This window comes from Eptesicus fuscus, chromosome 6 (assembly GCF_027574615.1).
Source record: "Eptesicus fuscus isolate TK198812 chromosome 6, DD_ASM_mEF_20220401, whole genome shotgun sequence".
Classification (NCBI taxonomy): domain Eukaryota; kingdom Metazoa; phylum Chordata; class Mammalia; order Chiroptera; family Vespertilionidae; genus Eptesicus; species Eptesicus fuscus.
Genome location: NC_072478.1, coordinates 6,983,286 through 7,006,286, shown reverse-complemented (window position 1 = coordinate 7,006,286; position 23,001 = coordinate 6,983,286). Strand labels below are relative to the sequence as shown.

Sequence of the window (23,001 nt, the reverse complement as noted above, 5' to 3'; positions counted from 1 at the left end):
TGGACCCCTCACCCATCCACATCACGCTGCCCCTCTCTGTTCCCTGCCAGTCGCGAGCAGGAGGGTGCAGAGTCTACATCAGAAGAGGGACAATTGCCCCAGGTGGTGGAGGAGCTGAAAGACCTCCAGGTGGCCCCCGGCACACGCCTGGCCAAGTTCCAGCTCAAGGTGAAAGGTGAGGGAGATAGGGCCAGAGGGCTGGGTGGGGTGTCCCACCAGTAGAAGTTAGGTGGTCACTGTGGCCTGGGGGGTCTCCAGGGATCCCCTCAGGTGGAGGACACAGCACCCCCTGGGCAGTGGCCCTATGCTGACCACTCTCCCTGTGGTTTCAGGCTACCCGGTGCCCCGCCTGTACTGGTTCAAAGATGGGCAGCCCCTGACTGCGTCTGCGCACATTCGCATGGTGAACAAGAAGGCACTGCACAGCCTGGAGATCCTCTCGGTCACCAGTGAGGATGCCGGCCAGTACTCCGCCTACATCAGCAACACCGTGGGTGCCGCCTACTCCTCTGCCCAGCTGCTGGTCCAAGGTGGGAGCTGGGGGCCGACGTCCGCCTCTAGGACCCCCATGGCAGGCCTGGGATTGGGCCCACGGTCTTCCCCCCAGGTGCAGAGGTGTGGTGGAGGGCAGACACCTGCCTGCCTGCATTCCCGAAGGTGCTGGGTGTGGGAGTGGGAGGGTGTCCTCAGGACCCTCACCCTTGGAGCAGGCCCCTGGGCCCACGCAGGACACACTGTCCTACTTCAGGTCTGACTTCCCTGCCTCTTTCAGGCCCTAATGACCCAGAAAAGAAGCCGGCAGCAGGTGAGCCGAGTCCAGATGGTGGGAGGGCGGGAGGCTCAGTGAGGGTGGTGGGGGGATGCCCATCGGGTGGAGGGAGGGAGGAACCCTGGGCACAGGCTCCAGGGACAACCACTCAGGTGGGTGGGGGCCTGGGCCTGGGCCTGGGAGGAGGGCAGAGGCTACCCATCACAGGGCTGTGGCTCTGCACTTGTCACCAGCAGCCTCCGGTGTCTCCCCAGATGTGCAGCAACAGCTGGTGCCACCCCGCTTCCTGGAGAAGTTCACCTCTAAGAAGGTGAAGAAGGGCTCCAGCATTACTTTCTCCGTGAAGGTCAAAGGTAGGGCATCCTGCCCTCCCTCACTCAAGATCCCCAGAGGGGATCAGAGGCACCCCCTTCTAGAATCTCTTCTCAGTGGGGGCTGACTGTCCATCATCCACTCCTGCCCAGGTCTCCCCGCCCCCACTGTGCACTGGCTGCGGGAGGAGGCCGAGCAGGTGCTGTGGATTGGCCAGGACACCCCGGGCTACACGGTGGCCAGCTCAGCCCAGCAGCACAGCCTGGTCCTGCTGGACGTGGGCCCACAGCACCAGGGCACCTACACCTGCATCGCGTCCAACGCTGCTGGCCAGGCCCTCTGCTCCGCCAGCCTGCATGTCTCTGGCTGTGAGTGGGCGTGGGTGGCCTGTTGGGGATGGGAGGGCACCACCCTCCCTGAGGACTTTCACCCCCTCTCTGAGACCCTTCCCAGACTCCTCCCTGAGCACAGGCCCCAGGGGCCAGCTCCCATCCCTGCCTGTGGGCTCAGACCACCAGGCCAAGACCTGTAGCAGCCCCTGCCACCCTAAGCAGTCTCTTCCTGGCCCCCTCAGCCCCTCTGTGGGCAGGTCCATCAAGTGTGGACCCATTCCTGTCCCCACCACTGGGGCGGGGAGTGGGTGTGGGCTACGTTGGGATACCAGACACAGCCTTTCCTGGGGGCTCTGGACGGACAGGCCAAGGCCCTAGGTAGGGGTGGCCCAGACATGCCAGGCAGAGGTCCCCACCAGAACCATCTCAGCGGGTTGGGGTCCTTCTGGTAGTCACCTGTGCTTCTGACAGTGCCCAAGGAGGCGGGACCAGTGGGAGAGACGGCTGGGGTGAAGGAGGCCCTCATCTCCACCTTTCTTCAGGGGTGAGCGAGGGCTCCGCCAGAGCTGATGGGGGGTGGCTTGGGGTTCTAGAAGCCCTGGGAGGGGGCAGCACTGCTGCCAGGGAGGGAGCCCTATCCTGGACTGCAGCCTGACTCTGTCCCTTGCAAGCTGTGTGGCTTGGCCCAGTCCCCGCCCCCCCCCCCCCAAGAAAAAACCCTCTCTGTGCCTCAGTTTCTCCATTGTGAAATGAGGGCTCCCCCGAGCCTGACTGGCATCTGGCCCACTGCCCTCAGACTCTTTCTGTCAGAGCTCCCACCCAAGGGTACGTGTGGTGGGCCCACCCCAGGCCCTCAGGATTCCCCCACCCCCTTTAGGACCAAAGCCATCTCGGAACAGATGCCTGTGGATTTCAGCAATCTTGCTGGGCAGAAAGGTATGGGAGGTGCCAATGGCCGGTCCCTAATTTGGGAGGGGGTGTGGAGGAGGATGCCTGGCCCCAGGTGTGGGCCCGATTCTGAGCTCTGGGCCCTTGGCTCAGCTCTCACAGCCAGAGGCTGTGTGGATGCCCCGGGTGCAGGGGGCTGCTGAGTCAGAGCTTGGGTGAGGGGCCCCGTATGTTCAGCCCCTTCCCAGGCAACTGCACAGGGCATTCGGGAACCTTGGCATGTTTTTACCTCTTTATGGAAAATACTGAGTCTGCACAGAAGAGAGGACAGAGCCGTGTGCCCATCGCCCACCTTAGGGTCACTTCTTGGATGATCTGAAGCTACTGCCTTTACCAGCCCCTCCTCCGCTCCCCCCCCCCCCCCGCCCCAAGCAGCCCTCATTCACCCTTAACCCCAGCCACCAAAGTTTGCCCCCGAGCCCTCAGGCCAGCAATCTGGGTCCTGCCCCCTGCCTTCAGTGTCCAGGTCCTGCCCTCCTCTCCCACAGCCTGGCTGAGCTCCCAGTGCCCCCTGCCCCTCCTGAACCCCTTCCAGATCAGCCGCCAAGTTGGAACCCCAATGGAGAAAGCACAAACCCATTGGGGGCTCCAGTGTCTTCAAGCTCCTCCCCCACCCTGGCCTCTACCCAGCCTGACCCTCAGCTGCCCTTGCTCAGTGCCCTGCAGCCACGCTGGCTTCCTGTTCTCCTGACCGCCCACCGCCCCTCTCCTGGGCCCTGTTTCCCTGCATTTGTAGCCCCCTCCATCACACCTTGGCCCAGACACCTGTGAGCCGTTGAGGCCCCTTATCCTTGTCAGCGTCTCTGCTTCTGGCAACATAGGCCCGAGCCTGTGTGTTCCCATCTCCCCTGAGCCCTGAGTCAGGATGGGCCAGGAGGGGGTGTGTGGGCTTGTCTGGAGTGCACACTGGCTCAGCGAGGGTCTGACCACCAGGGGAGCCGCTGGCAGCCGAGGCCCATGGCCACCTGACCCTGGCTGAGGTGGGCACGGAGGAGTTCCTGCAGAAGCTGACCTCACAAATCACGGAGATGGTGTCGGCCAAGATCACCCAGGGTGAGGGGCTGGCATGGATCAAGGTCCTAGGTGGGGGGCTGTGAAGGTGGTGACCCAGGGCCAGGGTCCACCATGCCCAGACCCATGGGGAGGGGCACAGGGCACTGGCCCTTCCCAGTGTCACATGCCCTGTGCCCCCAGCCAAGCTGCAGGTGCCTGGAGGTGACAGTGACGAGGAGTCCAAGACACCGTCCGCATCGCCCCGTCATGGCCGCTCTCGCCCCTCCTCCAGCGTCCAGGAGTCATCCTCGGAGTCGGAAGATGGAGACTCCCGGGGGGAGGTGCTGGGGTCTGGGGGATAATGGGGCCCACAGAGGGGAACAGGAGTGAGGGTGGGAGAGGGAACGGGGGGCCTTCGGGTGACAGGGTGGAGGAGGCTGGGGACAAACAGCTGAGCAGCCAACACCACCACCAGGACCCAGGACATCCCAGCACCCCTGAGGCTCCCCCTTGCCCCTCTGGGGTGGCCCCATCCGGCACCCCTGATAGTGTTTCCGTCAGCAGAGCTCAGTGGGGCGTGTTCTAGAACGTCACAGAATGTTAGGATGGCTTCTTCCTCCCCTTTCAGGCCAGGGCCTTGTGGCTTGGGGCCTTGGGAAGCCCCGCTGGCTCCCCTCTGGTCTGACGCAGCTCCCTCCTCCCCAGATCTTTGACATCTACGTGGTCACCGCTGACTACCTGCCCCTCGGGGCTGAGCAGGACGCCATCTCGCTGCGGGAGGGCCAGTATGTAGAGGTGCTGGACTCGGCCCACCCTCTGCGCTGGCTTGTGCGCACCAAGCCCACCAAGTCCAGCCCCTCGAGACAGGGCTGGGTGTCCCCTGCCTATCTGGACAGGCGGCTCAAGGTACCTGGACTGCCTGGGGAGGGGGGCAGGTGAGTTCGGGGGCCGGGCCAGCGCCCAGGCCACCTACAACCCTCTCTGTTCCTCATCAGCTGTCGCCCGAGTGGGGGCCCACGGAGGCCCCCGAGTTCCCTAGGGAGGCCGTGTCTGAGGATGAGTACAAGATGCGGTTGAGGTGAGGAGCCATGGTGGGGGGTCTTTGGCTGACGAGGTCGTGTGGTGGGGCTGCCCCCTCCACCGTCTTGCTGGTGCCGGTTTAGCATTTGAGCCCTTGGTCCCCTCACACTGCCTCCAGCTCCATCGTCCAGGAGCTGCTGACCTCTGAGCAGGCCTTCGTGGGCAAGCTGCAGTTCCTGCAGAGCCACCACATGCAGCACCTGGACCGCTGCCCCCACGTGCCGGCCGCGGTGGCCAGCCAGAAGGCCGTCATCTTCCGCAACGTGCAGGACCTCGGCCAGTTCCACAACAGGTAAGCGGGCCTGTGTGTGCATACACATGCACACACACGCAGACATACCACACACACACACACACACACACACACACACACACACATGCGCATGTACCGTCAGGGCTGGGCCTCCAGGGGTTAGCAGGAGCCAAGACAGACGAGAGAGAAACTGCGCACTTGATGCACTTGTTGGCACACCGCACCCTTGTACGAAGATACACACATCCCCTGGAACATAGGTGTGTGCACCTGCTTACCCAGGGAGGTGCTAGCAGCACTCCTATCTGCTGCAGCCTCTGTACACAGGCACACATGCCATTACATGCATGGGAATGGGTTACATGGGCACATGTGTGTACATGTGCACAGCCACACAACATATACAGCAAACAATGCACATGCACTACATGTGTGTACCTGTTTACTTGTGCACACATGCCTACACATACATGCCCCAATGTACATGCACTTCTTACATGTATGCACACACATACCTGCACACACGTGCGCACCGTAAAACACCACACACACACACACATGTCCTCACAGCCCAGCCTGTTCCCAGGAGCCACCAGGACTCTGCCCTGGCGGGAGCCTGTTTCCTCCCAAACCTGGGATGGGATGGGCAGGGCGGTGAGCAGGGTCCTGACGCTGTCTCCTCCACGCAGCTTCCTGCAGGAGCTGCAGAGCTGTGAGACGGATGACGACGTGGCCATGTGCTTCCTCAAGAACCAGGCGGCCTTCGAGAAGTATCTGGAGTTCCTGGTGGGCCGAGTGCAGGCCGAGTCGGTGGTGGTCAGCACGGCTGTGCAGGAGTTCTACAAGGTGCCCCTGTCCCCCAGCCAGTGCTGGCCCCCGTCTCCAAGATCATCTTCCCTGACCCTGCCGGCCTCCCACCTCCTGCCAGGGCCCCACAGCCTGCCCAGGTCCTGGGGCCCTGGCTTAGTGAGTGAAGCAGGCAGAGCCCCTGCAGTTCTCACCTGTCAGTGATCGGCCGTCACTGGTGGGGGGTGGGAGGTGAGGTGCCCTCCTGCCCTGAAACCCACTCTGCGGTTCCCACAGAAATACTCGGAAGAGGTGCTGTCGGCCACTGACCCCTCGCAGCCGCCCCCACCGCCGCTGCAGCACTTCCTGGAGCAGCCGGTGCAGCGGGTGCAGCAGTACCAGGCTCTGCTCAAGGTAGGCCGCGGCCCCTCGCCCACACCACCGCGTCCTGGGCCCGTGGCTGGGGGCGCCCCCTGACCAGGCCTCTCTCCAGGAGCTGATCCGCAACAAGGCGCGGAACCGGCAGAACTGCGCGCTGCTGGAGCAGGCCTACGCCGTGGTGTCGGCCCTGCCGCAGCGGGCCGAGAACCAGCTGCACGTGTCGCTCATGGAGAACTACCCGGGCACCCTGGAGGCCCTGGGCGAGCCCATTCGCCAGGTCTGCGGTGGGCGCCCTGCAGAGTGGATGGGGGGCAGAGTGGAGGGCTGTGCCTCAGGCTGACCAAGGGCTGACCCCTCTCCCAGGGCCACTTCATTGTGTGGGAGGGGGCACCGGGCGCGCGGATGCCCTGGAAGGGCCACCACCGCCACGTCTTCCTGTTCCGCAACCACCTGGTGGTCTGCAAGCCCAAGAGGGACTCACACACCGACACCTTCAGCTACGTGTTCCGGAACATGATGAAGGTGTGCAGGCACCAGAGGAGCTTGGGGGGGTGGGGGTGGGGGTGGGAGGAGCCTGCAGGGTGGGCAGGAGGAGCCCTGGGCGGGTCCTCTGGCCCCATCCTGGGCAGTCAGCCTGCCTCCTCCCCCCACAGCTAAGCAGCATCGACCTGAACGAGCAGGTAGAGGGGGACGACCGTGCCTTCGAGGTGTGGCACGAGCGGGAGGACTCGGTGCGCAAGTACCTCCTGCAGGCTCGGACTGTCATCACCAAGAACGCGTGGGTGAAGGAGATCTGCGGCATCCAGCAGCGCTTGGCCCTCCCCGTCTGGCGTGAGTGCTGGTCCTAGCGGTGAGGTTGGATGGGGGGATCAAACCTGCCAGCCAGGCCATCTGGCTCGGGGACACCCGGGCCCCTGCCCCTGCCTAGGCAGCACCCCCTCAATCAGTTCAGCCTGCGCCGGGATGCTGGGATGGCTATGACCCGAGTGGGGCCATCAGGTTTTACTCGGGGGCCCTCAGCACAGCAGAGAAGCCCAGAGGGGTTAGGGGTGTGAAGGGTCTGGTCCCTGGGTCTCCTTTCCCATCTAGAGCACACTCTCCTCTCCACACTCCCCACCACTCCCCACTACACCCAGCCTGACGCTGACTCACATTCCCATTCGGGCCCAGTGAGGGCTCCAAAGGGGTGGTGACTGCAGCAACCACACTGCTCTACCTTGGGAACCTCTGGCCCTACCAGGGGGGCACTGAGTGCCGGGAAAGCACTCGGCCCAGGTGTGTGGTGTGTGTTCCCAGGGCCCCCGGATTTCGAGGAAGAGCTGGCCGACTGTACAGCCGAGCTGGGTGAAACAGTCAAGCTGGCCTGCCGTGTGACGGGCACACCCAAGCCCATCGTCAGCTGGTACAAAGGTAGGTCCCCGTGGGCTCAGGGTGCTGGCCTTGCCACAAGGAAGAGCCGCCCAGGAGGAATCAGGCTAGGTGGGGACCAGGACCCAGGGGCCTGGTCAGGGGCTGGGTGCCAGGGACAGGCTGGGTGCCTCCTGCCCCTGTTGCCTGCTCCCAAATCAATGACAGCATGGCCAGGGCGCATGAGGTGGGATGAAGGGGAGGGTGTGCATCAACCCTGTCCGTGGGAGCTGACTCTCTAGGGGAGTGGACAGGCGGCAGCAGGCAGACAAAGGTGTAACGGGAAGTCCGAACAAGGCACAGCCAGGCACACCTGCTGGAGGCTTCCGAAGAGCAGCGAGGTGGCCAGGAGGCCAGGGAGAGGGGGCGCCGCGGCAGAACAGTGGGAAATGTGGCTGCCGTGGGGTCTCACATTTGATTGAGTGAGGGGAGCTGCAGAGTTCAGGGATCCCCAGGACACCCTCACTCTGACGGCAAGGTCCGGGGTCCCACGACTCCTGGGGGGACTCACAGAACTCGGCAGAGCCCTTCCACTGAGGTTCCCGTTATCGCTATGAAAAGGGAGAGGGTGTAGGGCGGGGCCTGGCAGGGGTGCAGGTGGGTTGGGCAGACAGTGCCTGTTCTCCCAGCTCTGATGTTTGACAGCACACGGAGAGTGGCCACCTAGGGGCTCTCATCAAGCCTGGGTGTCCCGGCTTTCTGTTGGGGGTCATTCATGTTGTCACGACCCACTGCTGCATGGCTGACCTCAGTCACAGCCCCTCCAGGGGTCAAGCTGATGCTGCGTGTCCCAAAGCCCCCATGCTCAACCACAGTGTGGCACAGACCATTCAGAGCGGTCCAGGACCCCAGGTAACCCGGGATACTCTTGTCAGAGGTCACCTGGGCCGGCAGATAAGCCTCCTCTGGGCTGGCAGGTAGGCCTCTGAGACCCTGGTCCAGTGTGAATAACCAGGTCCAGTCCTGGTTTCGGAGGAGTCGTCCCAGGGCTGCCAGTCCTTCTTGTCCTACTTGTCCTCACCTAGCCAGGGGCGTTTGTCTGCCCTTGAAGGGCTAAGGATGGGGCTGGAGAGGACACATAGGGGCGTTTTGCTGGGACATGCAGGAGGGACCTCCCTGTGGCCCTCGGTCAGAGCTGCATGGCAGACCTGTGGATGCAGCAGCTGGTTCCCGTGGCAGCTTAAAAGAGCTTCCCGGGGTCTTCCTTCTGCAGGGAGGCCTGCTGGCCCATGTCCTGGGGTCTGCGCGGTCCCTTCCCAGACACCTCGCTCTGCACAGAACCTGTGCAGCTCAGCCGCCCTTCCACTGTCCCTCCGCACCCAGACCTTTCCCCTGAAGGGCGGGCTCAGAGGGACGACGCCATTCATAAAGGTCCTCCAGAAGGGACTCGGCCTTCCTCAGGCCCTCCTTTGGGCCAGATTGTCCTCAGGAGCATGTGCTGGCCTGCCACATCCGAGGGGAATAGGGCGTACCTCACCCTGCGGTCAGGGTGGAACCCTGGGTTCTTAACCTCTGTCTCTTTCCCCCTGGCGTTTACCCAGTGAGACCCTGGAGGGGATGGGCCCTCTGGGGACAGCTGTGTCCAGTGAGTGCAAGAGGTGAGGGGAAGCTGGACGGACAGCTCACGCTGACATGGTGGTCAAACTGCAGGTGGTCCGGGTGGCGCCCGCAGCCATGGGGTGTGGCCGGAGCCAGCGGTTGGCTGACCCGAAACAGCATCATGACGGGAAACACCACAGCTAGCCCTTGAGGCACTGACCTGCCAGGATAGGGGTCCGCTCATGTGATGCACCCCCACCCGGACTAGAGCATTTCTCAGCAGTCCTCTGTGGGGCTGCAGTGGGGTCAGCACCCTGCACTCAGCTGGGTGGGAGCCCATCAGCAGCCTCTCTTTGCCTCCGTGGCTCACGGCCCAAGTGTCTTCAGCCAGGCTACTGTATTTTAAGTGGCAAACAAACAGCCAAGCCACTTGCAACTGCTCAAGGTCAGTGAGCACATAACAACCTTGGCCGGGAAGAGCAGCATCGGGCAGAAGTCAGACTCGCCAGCAGACAACATGGCCTCATACAGCAGGAGCTGAGTGTTGGGGGCAGAGGGTCGAGTCCTGACCCACCCGGGGCAGCTGCCGGGAGCAGAGACCACTGGCGGTGTGTATTGGAGACCTTGCCATGAGAACGCACAGCAGACATGTTGCAGCCACCCTGCCTACCCCAGCTGGAGCCACAGGAGTAGAGACTGGATCGGGCTGGTGACAGACCACTCCCTCTGGCTGTACAAGGCCGTTGATTTGGGACGCAGCCTCTCCCGTTACCCAGCTACCTTCACATCACACAGGAGGCCCAGAACTCCTTTCTCCGAGGGGCTCCAAGCATCAACCTGGGAAGGGACTGACTGCGGGGCGGGGCCGGTTCCATGCTCCAGGACCACCTCTCAATGTGCAGGCATCCCCACCGGGAGTGCCCCTCCCCCACCCCAAACATAGCAAACATCAGGGTCTGGAGGTAGGAACCACAGCCACAGTCCCCTGACACTATCTTCCCGGATAACCAGGAACCTTACGAAGACTCCATCCGTGGAATCCAAGTGCCTGTATCCGGAAGACCTTTGAAGGTCTGAGTTCTCCCCCTGCATGTAGGACGAGCACGTAGGACCAGAGAGGCTGATGCCCACGCCTGATCATTGTTCTCTTAAAGCAGTGGTGGTTGGGTGGAGGAGGGGAAGGGGCCAGGGATCAAGACGCACTTCCACAGTTCAGTGACATCCAGCGCTTTGGGCTCGCCCAAACCCTAACCTGGGAAGCATGACCGTCTCTGCTGATGTATCCATTTCAGCTCTGGGACCCCTTGTCTGAACAGCTGCGTCATCGCTCTCTGGGTTCCATGCCCTTCCGCCCACTGGGGTTTAACTTGTATGGTAGTGACCTTTATTATGGGTTGTCCACTTAGCAGGGCATCTCTAGCCTTTCTGTGATGGGTGAACAAGATTTCTGAGGTGGCAAGGGCCACCTGTCAGAACACATGCCCCGCGGGCCACCTCTTCCAGCCGTCACCAGCATTCTAGATGCCACCCAGGTGCCACGAGCCGTGTGCCAGCCATCAGTGGCTCCCTGTGGGGCTTTTTCTGTTCGGGTGCCTGTCCTCATACCCAGAATTCTCACTCGTTCCTGTCCTCTGCCCATCGGGGTTGATGATGGCGCACGCGGGTGGTAGCATTTGTTGATGTTTCAGAAGAGGGCTGTGTATGCAAAGCTCTCCCCTAATGCTGAAGGAGCCAGGAGACCAAAGAACGAGGCAGACAAGTCCAGCTGGTCGATTAGTGACGTTAACAGGAGGCTTACATACAAAAATGCAAGACGGTCAGATCTCCACGCTTTGCCTCCCAGACTGTTCTGTAGCCAGTGAGAGGGTGTCGTGGGAAAGACATGTTAATCTAAAGGGAGGGGGACTGCCAGGTGCCGAGGGGGTCTGGCATCAGAGCTGGTCAAGAGACAGACAGGTCCAGGGCGAATCACTCCAGAAGCAGAGCACAGAGTTCCCAGGGGCGGAGCCAGGAGTCAAGGTGACAGATTGGCTACATTAGGGCCAGCTCTGTCCACATATTGGGAAGCAGGGTGACCTGAGGCTGAACCAACAGCGCCAGAGAGAGCGTGTCGACCAAGGCACCAACCAGCAGTCTGTCTCGGAGCCTCCCTCTCGGCGCGCAGACTGCAGCCACCTGCCCAGCCGCTCTCCATTCCCAGGCAGCAGGTGGAGAGGTCTGTGACTGCCCCGCTGACCACACAGGTCGGTTGGCATGGACCTCCCTCCGTCCCTGTGACTGGCCACCTTCTTTCCCTGCTGGGATGAGGTGTCTCTGACTGTGTCTCTTGCTTGTCACCAAACTGAACATCAGAAGCCACGAAGGATCTGAGATGATTTCTTGCCTCCCAGCCAGACAGACACAAAACCCGGTCAGAGATAGAGACTGCTGGTCACAGAAAAGCACAGCGCTTTGGGTCAGTTGCCCTGATCCCCATGCCCAGGGCCAGATGTTAGCTGTGCACAGTGGGTCGCACCACAAGAGAGATCCCAAGATTTAGAAGGTGCTGAGCTTTTTTAAAAATATATTTTACTGATTTTTTACAGAGATGAAGGGAGAGGGATAGAGAGTTAGAAACATCGATGAGAGAGAAACATCGATCAGCTGCCTTCTGCACACCCCCTACTGGGGATGTGCCCACAACCAAGGTACATGCCCTTGACCGGAATCGAACCTGGGACCCTTCAGTCCACAGGCCGACGCTCTATTCCCTGAGCCAAACCAGGGCGGTGCTGAGCTTTTGTGGGGCTGCTGACACATCTGTCCGTCCATTCCCCAGAGAGAGAAATGCCTTGGGGCGGGGTGTGGGGGGGGGAGGTGGGAGAGGCTCTGTTTCTGTGCCCTGGACAGCCCAGGTGTCTCATCAAGGGCCGGAGCTGGCGTCATGTCTGCACAGCAGTGGGCCTCGTGGGATGCTAGAAAGGCCTGGAGAACTGTTCTCTGACAGTAGGACAAGGACTGAGGAGGCACTGGGTTGATGGCTTGATGATGTCACCAGCAGCCTTGCCGAGAGCTGTTCTGTGGGAGATGAAAGTGGGGGGGGGGGGGGGGCGGCGTTGGGAGACAGTGAGAAGGAAGCACTGAAGTGAGAACAACTTTCCTGGAACATAGTACAGGGGTGCAGAGGAATGGGGTGGCGGCTGGAGGCTTTGTGTTGTATGCGTTAAAATCATTTCTTTAGGTTTCCTGTGAATTAAAGGTCAAGATTCTGGTTATGAGCGGTTGTAATTTAAACCACCTTGTTTAGCACACACAGAGCTATCGGAAAGTGTGTGTTTATGGAATTTTATTTATTTATGGAGGAAAGAGTTCTTCGGAGTGAAAGGTGCACCTCTCCCCATTCCTCACCCAGGAAAGACTCACGTGATGGCTGGAGACATTAGGTTGGGTGGGTATTCAGACAGCGTGTCTGTTGGGGTCGGGGAGGTCTGCGCCTTGGAGGTGCCTGGAGGTCACAGAATCACTGGCAAGGCGGCTCAGGGTCTGGTTATCGAAATGGGATAAGCCTGCCCTTGCCTCCAGATAAGAGCCTACCCTCCAAAGGCCACACTGTGCACACGAAGGCCGGGGGACGTATCCAGGGAGCTGCACCTGGCCCTTGTGCTTCAGGACCGCCCCCTATCCCGGCACTGCCTGTGACCGTGACCCCAGGCAAGCCCCGCCTCTTGTCCCCGTGCACCTCTCTATGACGGCCTCCCTCCTTTCCAGATGGGAAGCCAGTGGAGGTGGACCCTCACCACATCCTCATTGAAGACCCTGATGGCTCGTGCACCCTCATCCTGGACAATCTGACCAGTGCTGACTCCGGCCAGTACATGTGTTTTGCGGCCAGCGCTGCCGGCAATGCCAGCACCCTGGGCAAGATCCTGGTGCAGGGTGAGCCTGGGAGGGAGGCTGGATGGGCACCCGGACCACACCCACCACAGCAGTCCCCACGGCGGTGCAGGCATTCAGATGAGCTGGGGGTGGTTGTGACGTCTGACCCAAGTCTGGGGAATCCTTGGTCCGGGTGGGGTCCTGCACATTATGCCTTCTCCCTCTCTTTGTCTCTGTGTTCCTCTCTCTGTGTCTCTGTCTCTCCATCTTTTCTCTCTGTCTCTCTACCTCTTCCTTCCTCTGTCTGTGTCTCTCAATCTATCTCTCCCTATCTCTGTGTTTCTCTCCATTTCTCTCTGTCTCTCTCTGTGTGTCTCCCTTTCTCCTTCCCACCCTGCGGCCCCACAGTCCCCCCGAGGTTTGTGAACAAGGTCCGGGCAGTGCCTTTTGTGGAAGGAGAGGACACCCAGGTCACCTGCACCATCGAAGGTGCCCCACACCCTCAGATCAGGTGGGTTAGGTGGACAAGGGGGTGGGCCTGCCCCAGGGCCTCCACTTCTGCCTGTAAATCGAGGGTGGGCAGCATGTTCACTGGGTTTGGGTCAACTAGACAGAAGCTCAGCCATGTGGGTGAGAAGTGGGTGTCTTGGGGGCGTGGCCTGTCTGACACAATCCTAGCTGCAGCAAGGAGGACACTGCCAGGCTGGATGTTGGGCAGATGACATCCAAAAGGGTGGGCGGCATAAGGACACCAGGTCTGTGGGATGGATGAGGCGGGTCATGAGCACTGGGGGGTTTGGGAGAGGCCCCACTGACTACTGGGGCTGCTGGCTTCAGGTGGTACAAGGACGGGGCCCTCCTGACCCCTGGCGGCAAGTACCGGACCCTGAGTGAGCCACGCAGTGGCCTGCTGGTGCTGGAGATCCGGGAGGCCAGCAAGGAGGACCTGGGACACTATGAATGTGAGGTGAGGAGGGAGGATGCAGGGAAGTGGTGGGGAGCTTGCCATGGGGCCACAACCTTGTCATCACCATCAATAACACATGATGTAGAGTGGACACCAGGTTCAGGTCCCGCAGGGTCCATGGCAGAACTTCGAGTCCACTGTCATCCATATCCACGGATGAGACAGAAGATATCAGGTCCACTGTCACCACCATCCATGATGAGGGAGGGGACACAGGCTTGCTGTCACCCACCATTCATGATGAGAGATTGTACAACAGACTTACCAAAGTCCATTCTGAGATGGGGCGCCATAAACTGTCTCCCGCCACCGTGGTGAGAGAGGAGACACCAGACCAACTGTCACTCACCTGATGAGAGGGAACACCAGGCCACTGTCGCACACCACCCATTACTACAGGAGGGAAACCAGGCAACTGCCACCCCATCTAGGATGAGCTAACAGGACTCCATAAGCGGGGCTCTGGGCAGCGTCTGTCCTGCCCTTCATGGTCCAGGGACAGTGTGTGCAGGCTGTGCCTGTCTGGGGCCAGCCTCCTCCCTGATACTGCCGCTGGCAGCCTGGGGTGGGCCGGCAGGGGTCTGCCCTCCGCGTCAGGTCTCAAGTCAGCTTGGGGCCTGTAAGTTCCATTCGGTCCCATGCTCTACCAGTCCGTACATCCCCAAAGGGGTGAGTCAGGCTCCCTGGACTCTCAGTGGCCTTTGCCGTCTGTGTCTGTCCTGCAGCTGGTGAACCGGCTGGGCTCCGTACGCGACGGCGTGGAGCTGTGCATGCAGGGCCCTACCCTGCAGGCCAGGGAGCGCCGCCGGGAGCACGTGGCTGTGGTGGAAGGTAGGTGCAGCCGCAGAAGGTCTCGGCCTGGCTGGATTTGCCATGCACGTGGGCGGGGCTGGGTGGGGTGACACCATCAGTGCTTCCCATCAGGGTGTGCTCCCTGGAGAAGAGGCATTGGATGGAGGGGCTGCAGAAGCCCGACTGGAATAGAAGGTGGGTGGGATGGGATGATGGGCCATAAACCCAGAACCCGGGCATGGCTGATCCGACAACTCTAGGGCTCAGGGCCCAGGCCCTGCTCACCAGCCCTGGGGAATAACGAGTGTGTATAAAGGGCAGACCCGGGCCTGGGCAGCCTGCCAGGCAGCGGCCAGCAAGTCCTCGTGGGAGGGGCGGTAGGAACGGTAAGAGGGGGCCCGAGCAGAGTGTAGGCTGCTGGGCTCCAGCTTGGCTCCCAGGAGATGGAGCGGATGTCATGGTCCTGGTCCCTCCATACTAGGCAGGCTGTCCATGTTGTGTATCCCTGGCCTGGGGCCGCCCCTGGGGTCCTGGGCGGGGGAGAGGTGGACCAGACTACAGAATGGGCCTCATTTGGGAAGGTGTGTTTCTGGCAGGAGGCGAAAGGCAGGGAAGTGCCTCATGCTTCCACTCACACACACTGTGACCCCAGGGTCCCAGCTGGGCCTGGCTGAGGATAGCCAGGACGGGGAGAAGGGCAGCTCACATCTGTCCTGGGCCTGCTCCGTCTGAGAGAGCAGCCTTCTGGGGCTCACAGAGCAGGCTGCCACCATGGGGAGAGCTTCTCCGTCTGAGCTGCCTCACCTGGAAGGGGCTGTCTGGAAGGTGGTGGGCTTCCCATCCCTGGAGACATGCAAGGACCAGCTGGGCCAACACCTGGTGGAGCTGCAGCTCCCATAGTAGGACAAGTTGAAATGTGTGTCCTCCCAAATTCTGAAAGTGGCTGCTGTGATCCTTGGCCACTAGACCCAGTCCCTCCCAGGACCCAGCGTCTGGGGGCCACTGTCTGTCTGGATCCTCACAGAGTCGGCCACCTAGAGTTCAGAACTTGGCCTCGGGGCCTTTGAGACTCTCCAGGGCCCTCACGGAGACCCGTCCCTCCCTTGTGGGCAAGGGTCCTGGTTCCTCGTCCCCCAGAGGGCTGCCTGCACTGCCGGCCAGTTCTGCCGGAGGACAGGGCTGTCTCTGGCACCTCCACTTCCTGTGGTGGCATCTCCAGGGGATGTGCTGAGCAGGGGGCTCGGAGCTCCCTCTCGGCTGGGGATAAGCGCGCCCTACAGAGCCGTTCTCTTCACTGTCATGGTGGATCTTTTCTTGTCAATGTTCCGTGACCGGCCTCCAGTGCGGACAAGTGCTGTGCCTCACTCAGGGAGATGGCCGGTCCTCACAGACCCTGGAGGTGGAGCCCGCCACCTCCCGCTTCCTAACCCTGGCCTGCTGCTTTATCGATAACCTGGTGGCCCGCAGCCAGCTGGCCCTGTGGAGTGGGCGCTGCCCCCTCGCTTGTGAAACTGCACTGGGCTGGAAGTCCTGCTTCGCACGTCTGCACCCCTCCCACGGTCGCCAGTACTCACCAGGGCCCAGGGCCTACCAGGCTGCAGTTAGGTCAGGAACAAAGCCACCCAGGGGTGCCAGGCCTGCACTCCCAAGAGCAGCAGGACGGGCCCGTCAGGGAGGATGAGAGGCAGAGGCCTGGCTCTCCCATTGCTCTGTGCACAGGGTCTGCCTGGAGGCAGCCAACAGGCTGGCTCTCTGGGCCCAGCTTAGACAAATACATGGCATTTTGTCTGAACCCATTCTCTCCCAGCGGGCTGCCCTCTCTCCAGGAAGCAGCTTGCACAAACACGCACATGCACGCACACACATACACCTGTGTGCATACCCACACAGGTACACACGTACACACATGTGTGCACACATACAGTAAATATGACCCCCAAGGGCCACACAGACTCAGCTAGTACATTTAATTCACATGCACCTAATCAGAGACAAGTTTAAAATGCTCTTGGTTGCCTAAGGCGAAGCCTTACTCCATGTGGCTCTGCAGCAAAGCAGAGCCTCCCCTTCAGCTTACTCAGGATGGTAAGAGGGGGTGCTAAGATTTAAGGGTGCTGGTAGCCGGTGGCATCCTTGCTGTCCAGGTGGGCAAGACTGGGTGGGACATCCCTGAGCCAAGCCTGACCCCGCCCAGAAGCTGCAGAAAAAGAGGCCTTCAGATGATGGGCATACCTGCTGCCTGGCCCCAGACAAGTCCTGTTCTGTCTCTGGGACTTGGGTCCCCCATCACAAGCCGGGAATCACAGGCCCGATCCTGCTGCTCCAGGGAGGAGGAGAGCTAGGCGCTCCTGTGGGGAGACCTAGCTGCCCAGGCATCTGCAGGCTGCTCCCCATGGGCCTCTGTGTTCTCCTGCCGCGGAGCTCAGATGCGCCTCCTCCAGGACTCCAGCCACTCCCTCCTAGAGACACCTTTGGTCTTTAGGGTTTTTTTTTTTCCTGTAAAATGGGCATCAGCTATCGTGGTTCTAGTCTGGCGGCTTGCTCACTGTGCAGCGCAGGCTATTCCTTCCCTCTCTCTAGACCTCAGTGTCTATGTCTGAGAAGTAGAACCTTAGGCCTGACAAATTCCCAGGGCTCCCCAGGCACACAGCTGAAGGAGAAGTGGGGGTTTCTGTGTGGGCAGCCTAGGAAAGGGCCTTGCTCTATCTGAAGCTCCTGCAGGACCCTCAAGAGGGACAGGCCCTGCCCTCTTGGAGGATGCATTGCCACACCACTCAAGGCAGACAGATCAGCAATTCAATGAGGGAACTGGCACTCTAGGCTGAGACAGTGTCCCAGGGGCACACAGCCCGGCAGGGCTTGGACCCGGTGCTCCTATGCTGAGCGGGCTACTACACTGCCATGCCACTTAGCTAGCTCGGCCCTCCGTGCTGACTGATCTGTAACCCTCGCTATTCCGACTGTTTTCTTTGTAGTCACTGAGCAGGAGACTAAAGTCCCCAAGAAAACCGTCATCATGTAAGTGCAGGCGTGTTCCTAACCCTCCTTCTGACTGCCGTGCCACCTGCATGCCCACTAACCCACCTGGACCTTGCCCGTGTGGTCTGGCACCTGCTTGCCTGACTGCCTGCCCTCACTACTGCCTTTGCTTGCCACACAGACTGCCATCCCCTTGCAGGTGCTCCCAGGGAGGTCACTCCCCTGGGGCTTGGCTACCTTCACACTCAGAGCTTTCTCTTCCAGGGCCTCAGAACCCTCTCCATGGCTGCACTGCCTCAGGAGGGTAGACTTACTCTGCACACTTCACAGGGTCTCACCTAGAGTCACACCTGTTAGGGTAGACCTGGGACTGACAACTGTGTCCTGCTGGGCCAGAGGCATATTTCTACCCTTCAACACCCTGGGATCTAGGGTGTTGCTGTCCAACAGAATTTCCTGGGAGGATGGAAATATTACATGTTTACAGCGTCTACTGCAGCTGCATGTGACTATTGGGCATTTAAAATGTGTCTAGTGCAAATGAAGAACTGAATTTTAAATTTAACTTTCACTAATTTGATTTTAATTAAAACAGTGTAACCATAGCTCTGGAGCCCTCAGACATCTCCAAGTCCAACCCTCACATTTGGAAGATGGGGAAACTGAGGTTCAGGAAAGAAAAGAAGGTTTCTCAGGGTGGCTCGTGATTCGAAGCTAACTAAGCACCCATTTCCCCGGTGCCACGCCCACTGTCCTTCTTCTTCCTTCTGGGCCTTTAAAGCTGAGAAAAAAGATACATCATTGTTGATAATTAAGTAACACAAGAGGTCCAGAGCTAGTTGAAGCCATGGAGGGCGGGATTGGTTTTGACCTGGACAATCTGGAAGGACTTCCAATAGGAGATGCGTGCAGGTGGATGTGGTGGAAGAGCTTGCAAAACCCAGGAGGCAAGAAAGGCAATTGTTTCCTAAGGCCAGGTGACTGAGAACTCCAGGATGGCAACCTTTTAGCTCCCCAAGGGCCTCAGGCCTCTTAAAGGGCCCGCAGTTAGTCATGTTGCTAGAGAATCCCATATTCACACATTTGATAAGGTCCTGGGTTAACCCTTCCTTGACTTCCTTCCTCCTCCCACAAAGCAGGTCACCACCCACAATAGATGGGGCTGCCTGGGGCAGCAATGAGCACCCCATCCCTGGAGGTATGCAACTACTCTGCAGCTTTACACAGATCAACTCTACATTTCATCCATGAGAGGAGCATTGTTATTTTCACATTTTATGGATGACATATTGAGGCGCAGAAATGGGCCAGGCAGCCCTATGTGGCGGGGAGCGGGGGGATGGTCAGAGAGGACTCATGCCAACGGGACACTGGACTAGGTGATTCCAGGTACCCTAAAGTCCATTGCATACCAGGCTCGTGGTAGTAGCAACTTTCACCCCACAAGGAGTATACCCATTCAGCTTGAGAAGTGGAGGGAGGCAACTGCCTGGCACAACATGCCCCCTACCAGGGGCACACCACACACACAGTGAGGGATACTGGGGAGCCAGGGGTATGGAAAAGCAACTGGCTTAGAGAGACTGCCACCTGGGAGCCCCACATGCTGTACCAATCAACGGCCTTAGAGCAGGATGCCCACATGCCCTTATGGGACAGCAGTGACCCCAGCAGTGGGAGTGGCATTTTATTTTTTTATTTTTTTATTTTTGTGTTAATCCTCACCTGAGGATATTTTCCCGTTGATTTTTACAGAGAATGGATAGGAGGGAGAAAGGGGGGAGAGAGAGAAACATCGATGTGAGAGAGACACAGCAATCAGTTGCCTCCTGCATGCTCCCCGACCAGGGCCAGGGATGAAATCTGCAACCCAGGTACATGCCCTTGACCAGGAATTGAACTTGCGACCTTTGGGTCATGGGCTGACACTCCAACCACTGAGCACCACCGGCCAGGGTGGGAGTGGCATTTTAGAGGAGTGACCCAGTTTCCCAGTTCCACCTGACCCACTGTCCTTCCTTAGCCAATTAGGCAGCATGAGGCCAGCAATGGGACCTGGCCCAGGTTCCCCTGATGTTTGGGCAGACTCTGACCTCTGGGCCTGAGTGTGAGGCAAGAAGGCAGGTTTTTGGCCCTGAGTAGGCTCTGACTCCAAACCTCAGTTTCTCCTCAGTGAAGTGGAGGTAGCATTTCCCCTTTGCCAGGTGAGGGCCGGAGAAGGCAGGGCCTCTAACTGCTCTGTACCCTGAGGTGTGGTCACACATCTCTGGAGCCATACCTGGGGGTCACTGCTCCTGGATGGAGCCCTGAGTTAGACAAAAGCAAAGCTGGAGAAAGAGAGACAACGTCTTATCAGGCAGGCAGCTGGCGACAGCACACCAAGTCCCTCTGCCTGAGCCCAAGAGAAAATGCAGGTCCTGGGGCCCAGAAAAGCTGTGTGTTACTCAGCCCATTGCTCTCCCTGTCTGTTCCTCATTTCACCCTCAGCACCCAGCCAGGTCAGGGCATTGGACGGCAGGGGAGGACCTGGCTGACTGGTGGACTTCTGACTCTTGGTCCTGAGCAAGTTTTGAGCCTCTTTTAATCTTGTCCACTCCCGTAAAAGGGGTCCAGACCCATCCCCCAGTGCTGCTGCAGAGTCCCCGATCAGCACCCCATGTGCACCCACATGCAACTGGCCTTGAGTTCGGCTTCTTCTCCCCCCACTCCCTGTTTGGAAGATGGGGCCCAGGAAGGGGAAGAGCTTGTCTGAGGTCACAAAGCCTATGACAGCAGAGTCACACCCGGGACCAAGTGTCCTTGCCCAGCCCCACACCACCAGACCAAGAGGCCAGGAACCCAGGCTGCAGGTCAGGGCCCTGACAACCTTCTGACACCTGCACCTGTGGCATCAACTGCCCTAACTCAAGATCACTGAGGCACCTGCCCTCTGAGCGCTTGCTGGGCCCCCACCCCATGACACAAAGCACAAAACACTGATGGGATGGACAAGGAGGACTGTGGGGCAGTGATCCTTGCACGCTGGCCATTAGCTCTGAGAGGAGGACTGGCATCCAAAATAAGACAGCTGTAAAACAGGGAATACTACCCACAGGGACTTGGTCTGGGGTTTGGAGGCACCTGGGTGATGCAGTGACGCCTAAGCTCTGATGTGAGGTCTGCGCACCAGAGCCCATGGTTGACCAGATGAGACTTTGCGTTTGTTTCTTTGGTTCTCTGGCTGGGGGTTCCAGAGATCGGGCTCCAGTGCATGTGTAGGAGCTTATGTAGTTTCACCCTTTGCTTGCTGGTACATTAACCTGACCTCTCCTGCTGGCCCTGAATGTGCTGGTGGCATGGGTGGCAAGCCAGGCTGCAGGTCTCCGTGCCATCTCCTCTCGGCCCTCTCCCTGCAGAGAGGAGACCATCACCACCGTGGTGAAGAGCCCGCGTGGCCGCCTCAAGTCCCCCAGCAAGTCTCCCTCCCTCTCGCCTTCCCGGCGCCGTGCCAGTTCGCCCAGGTCAGGCCTGTCGGCCCCTGAGCTGCTGCATTCACCAGGGGCTGGCCAACTGCGAAGGCCTGGGGAGGAGCCAGGCTGGAAGCCCCCTGTACCCACGCTGTACGTGACAGAGCCCGGCGCCCACACGCCAGCCCTGCCCAGGGGCACGGGGCCCAGGCCCAAGTGGGTGGAGGTCGAGGAGACCATCGAAGTCCAGGTGAAGAAAACAGGCTCCAGGGGCGCCTCTCCAGCCAGAGAGGTGCCGGGCAGCTCAGCGGGGCTCCTCTTCACGCTTCCCGGTGGGACCCCCGGAGGAGACCCCAACACAAACAACTCCAACAACAAGCTGCTGGCCCAGGAGCCCCTGACCCGGGGCCGAGTCTTCTGTGCGGACGCCGAAGAGGAGGCCCCCCTGGAGGTGCAGGAGGGGAGCGGTGTCCACCTGATGGAGGAGCCCCTGGGCGCCGAGGACTTTGGGGGCTGTGACCCCAAGATCCTCACACGCGATGGCTGTGTGCTGACGCTGGCTGACCTGGAGGATTACATGCCCCAGGAAGGGGAGACCTTCGGCTGCAGCAGCCCCAGGCCCAGTGTCTCCGACGACCCGCCCTGCGAGGTCTCGGTGCTCCAGAGAGAGATCGGCGAGCCCACTGTGGGACAGCCCGTCCTGCTCGACGTGTGGCGCCCGCCAGGCCCCCGAGGCCCGCCTGGCTTCTTCAGCTGCTTGCCCCAGGGGACCGCTCTGTCGAGGCCCCAGGTCTTCCGCCCTGTTGGCGTCTCCCGGGCTAGGGGTGCCACATCCTTCTGCACCCAAGTCCATCGCTCTGCGGACAGTGGCCAGAGCAGCTTCAAAACGGAGGTTTCCACCCACACGGTCAGCTTTGGGACAGTGGGTGAGACTGTCACCCTGCACATTCGGCCTGACGGGGATGAGGGCCCCAGTCCCTCCCAGGGCTGAGGCTGCGACCCTCGACCCTCAAGGGCACACGCGGCTGGGGGGTGAGACATTGACCCTCTCAGAGCCAGTTTACTGCTGACAGGGCTGCGTGAGAGCAGCAGAAAGAGGGGCATGGCCTTGGGGCCGAGGACCCTGCCTGGCCCCAGCACCGACCTGCTTCACGGCTGCTGGGTTTTGAGCTCAGGAGAGGGGCCTGAAGCCAGCACCTCAGGACATGTGCTCTGACCACCCCCCTGCTCTCCAGCAACTCGGGACTTCAGCTGCCTGTCCCCCCGGGGTCTTCAGCTGAGGACACTGTCCGCACAGCTGTAACCCAGATTACCGAGAGCTGGGGGGAGCGGGGGGGGAGCAGCAGGTAGACTCGGTCTGGGCTGTGGCCTCCCATCTCTCTCTGCTGTGGCACGCCCCTGCCCACGCCCAGGCTGCCCCCATCTCAGTGGGGGCTTCTTGGGGGACATCTCCCCATGGACACTTTCCCAGCCCCCAGGAAGGCCCACTGGGTACCCTCTGCAGACTTTCCAGGCCGCCCCTGCAGCATGGGCCAGGGTCTGGGGTGGGAAGCAGCCCCTGCTGGTTGACTCCGTGATGATAATAAACTGGCTCCCGCACCCTGTATTCTGCTCCTTCTTGCTTCTTCCAGTGGCTCTGGAACTTGGGCGGGAGGGGCCCTCTAGGCCTAGCCCTGGGGGTCCCCATGGGCAGCCCAGGCCCCCTCTGCTGCAGCCTTGGGTGGGTCCTGGCCGTCTGAGGTCCCCGGGTGGAGGCAGCGCGCTCGCCTGACCAGCCTGCCAGCACTCGAGCAGGCCGGCCTTCCTGCCCCTGTGCAGCCAGGCTGTCATCAGGACAGACAATGTGGGTGTGATGTGTGTGGGGTCCTCCTTGGAGTGGGAAAGGGCAGGGTGGGTACCCTAATGCTGGAGAGGGTCCTGGGGCAGGGGAGGGCTCCAGGCAGGGGGACCTGCTGGGAATGGAGCAGTGGGCATGACTGGACACACCTGTCAGACTAGTGATGCCACCTGGGGCGGGCAGCTGAGGGCGGGAGAGTCTGGTGGCTCCCTCGGGAAGAGGTGGGGGCTGTGTTGGAGGCTGGGACAGGGCCAGATGAGGGTGCGGTGACCTGGGCCAGCCAGGCTGCACTTAGAGGGAAGGGCGGACAGGCCCTCTGGTGGAG

The 23,001-nt window shown here is 60.5% G+C and overlaps 1 protein-coding gene across 1 annotated transcript in view; it reads left to right on the top strand.

Moving 5' to 3' along the window:
- OBSCN (obscurin, cytoskeletal calmodulin and titin-interacting RhoGEF) overlaps positions 1 to 22,141 on the top strand; it is a 150,358-nt gene extending 128,217 nt beyond the window's left edge. Inside the window, 24 exon segments of the mRNA XM_054718309.1 lie at positions 51 to 175; positions 333 to 530; positions 773 to 805; positions 1,024 to 1,122; positions 1,234 to 1,449; positions 1,885 to 1,957; positions 2,291 to 2,349; positions 3,295 to 3,414; positions 3,556 to 3,695; positions 4,060 to 4,260; positions 4,350 to 4,432; positions 4,553 to 4,726; positions 5,377 to 5,533; positions 5,771 to 5,887; positions 5,967 to 6,131; positions 6,218 to 6,376; positions 6,508 to 6,685; positions 7,151 to 7,264; positions 12,548 to 12,715; positions 13,064 to 13,166; positions 13,493 to 13,622; positions 14,348 to 14,453; positions 17,390 to 17,432; positions 20,789 to 22,141. Of these exon segments, the coding sequence (XP_054574284.1) occupies positions 51 to 175; positions 333 to 530; positions 773 to 805; positions 1,024 to 1,122; positions 1,234 to 1,449; positions 1,885 to 1,957; positions 2,291 to 2,349; positions 3,295 to 3,414; positions 3,556 to 3,695; positions 4,060 to 4,260; positions 4,350 to 4,432; positions 4,553 to 4,726; positions 5,377 to 5,533; positions 5,771 to 5,887; positions 5,967 to 6,131; positions 6,218 to 6,376; positions 6,508 to 6,685; positions 7,151 to 7,264; positions 12,548 to 12,715; positions 13,064 to 13,166; positions 13,493 to 13,622; positions 14,348 to 14,453; positions 17,390 to 17,432; positions 20,789 to 21,830 (4,003 nt within the window). The 3' untranslated portion in view covers positions 21,831 to 22,141.
- The last annotated feature ends 860 nt before the right edge of the window (positions 22,142 to 23,001 follow it).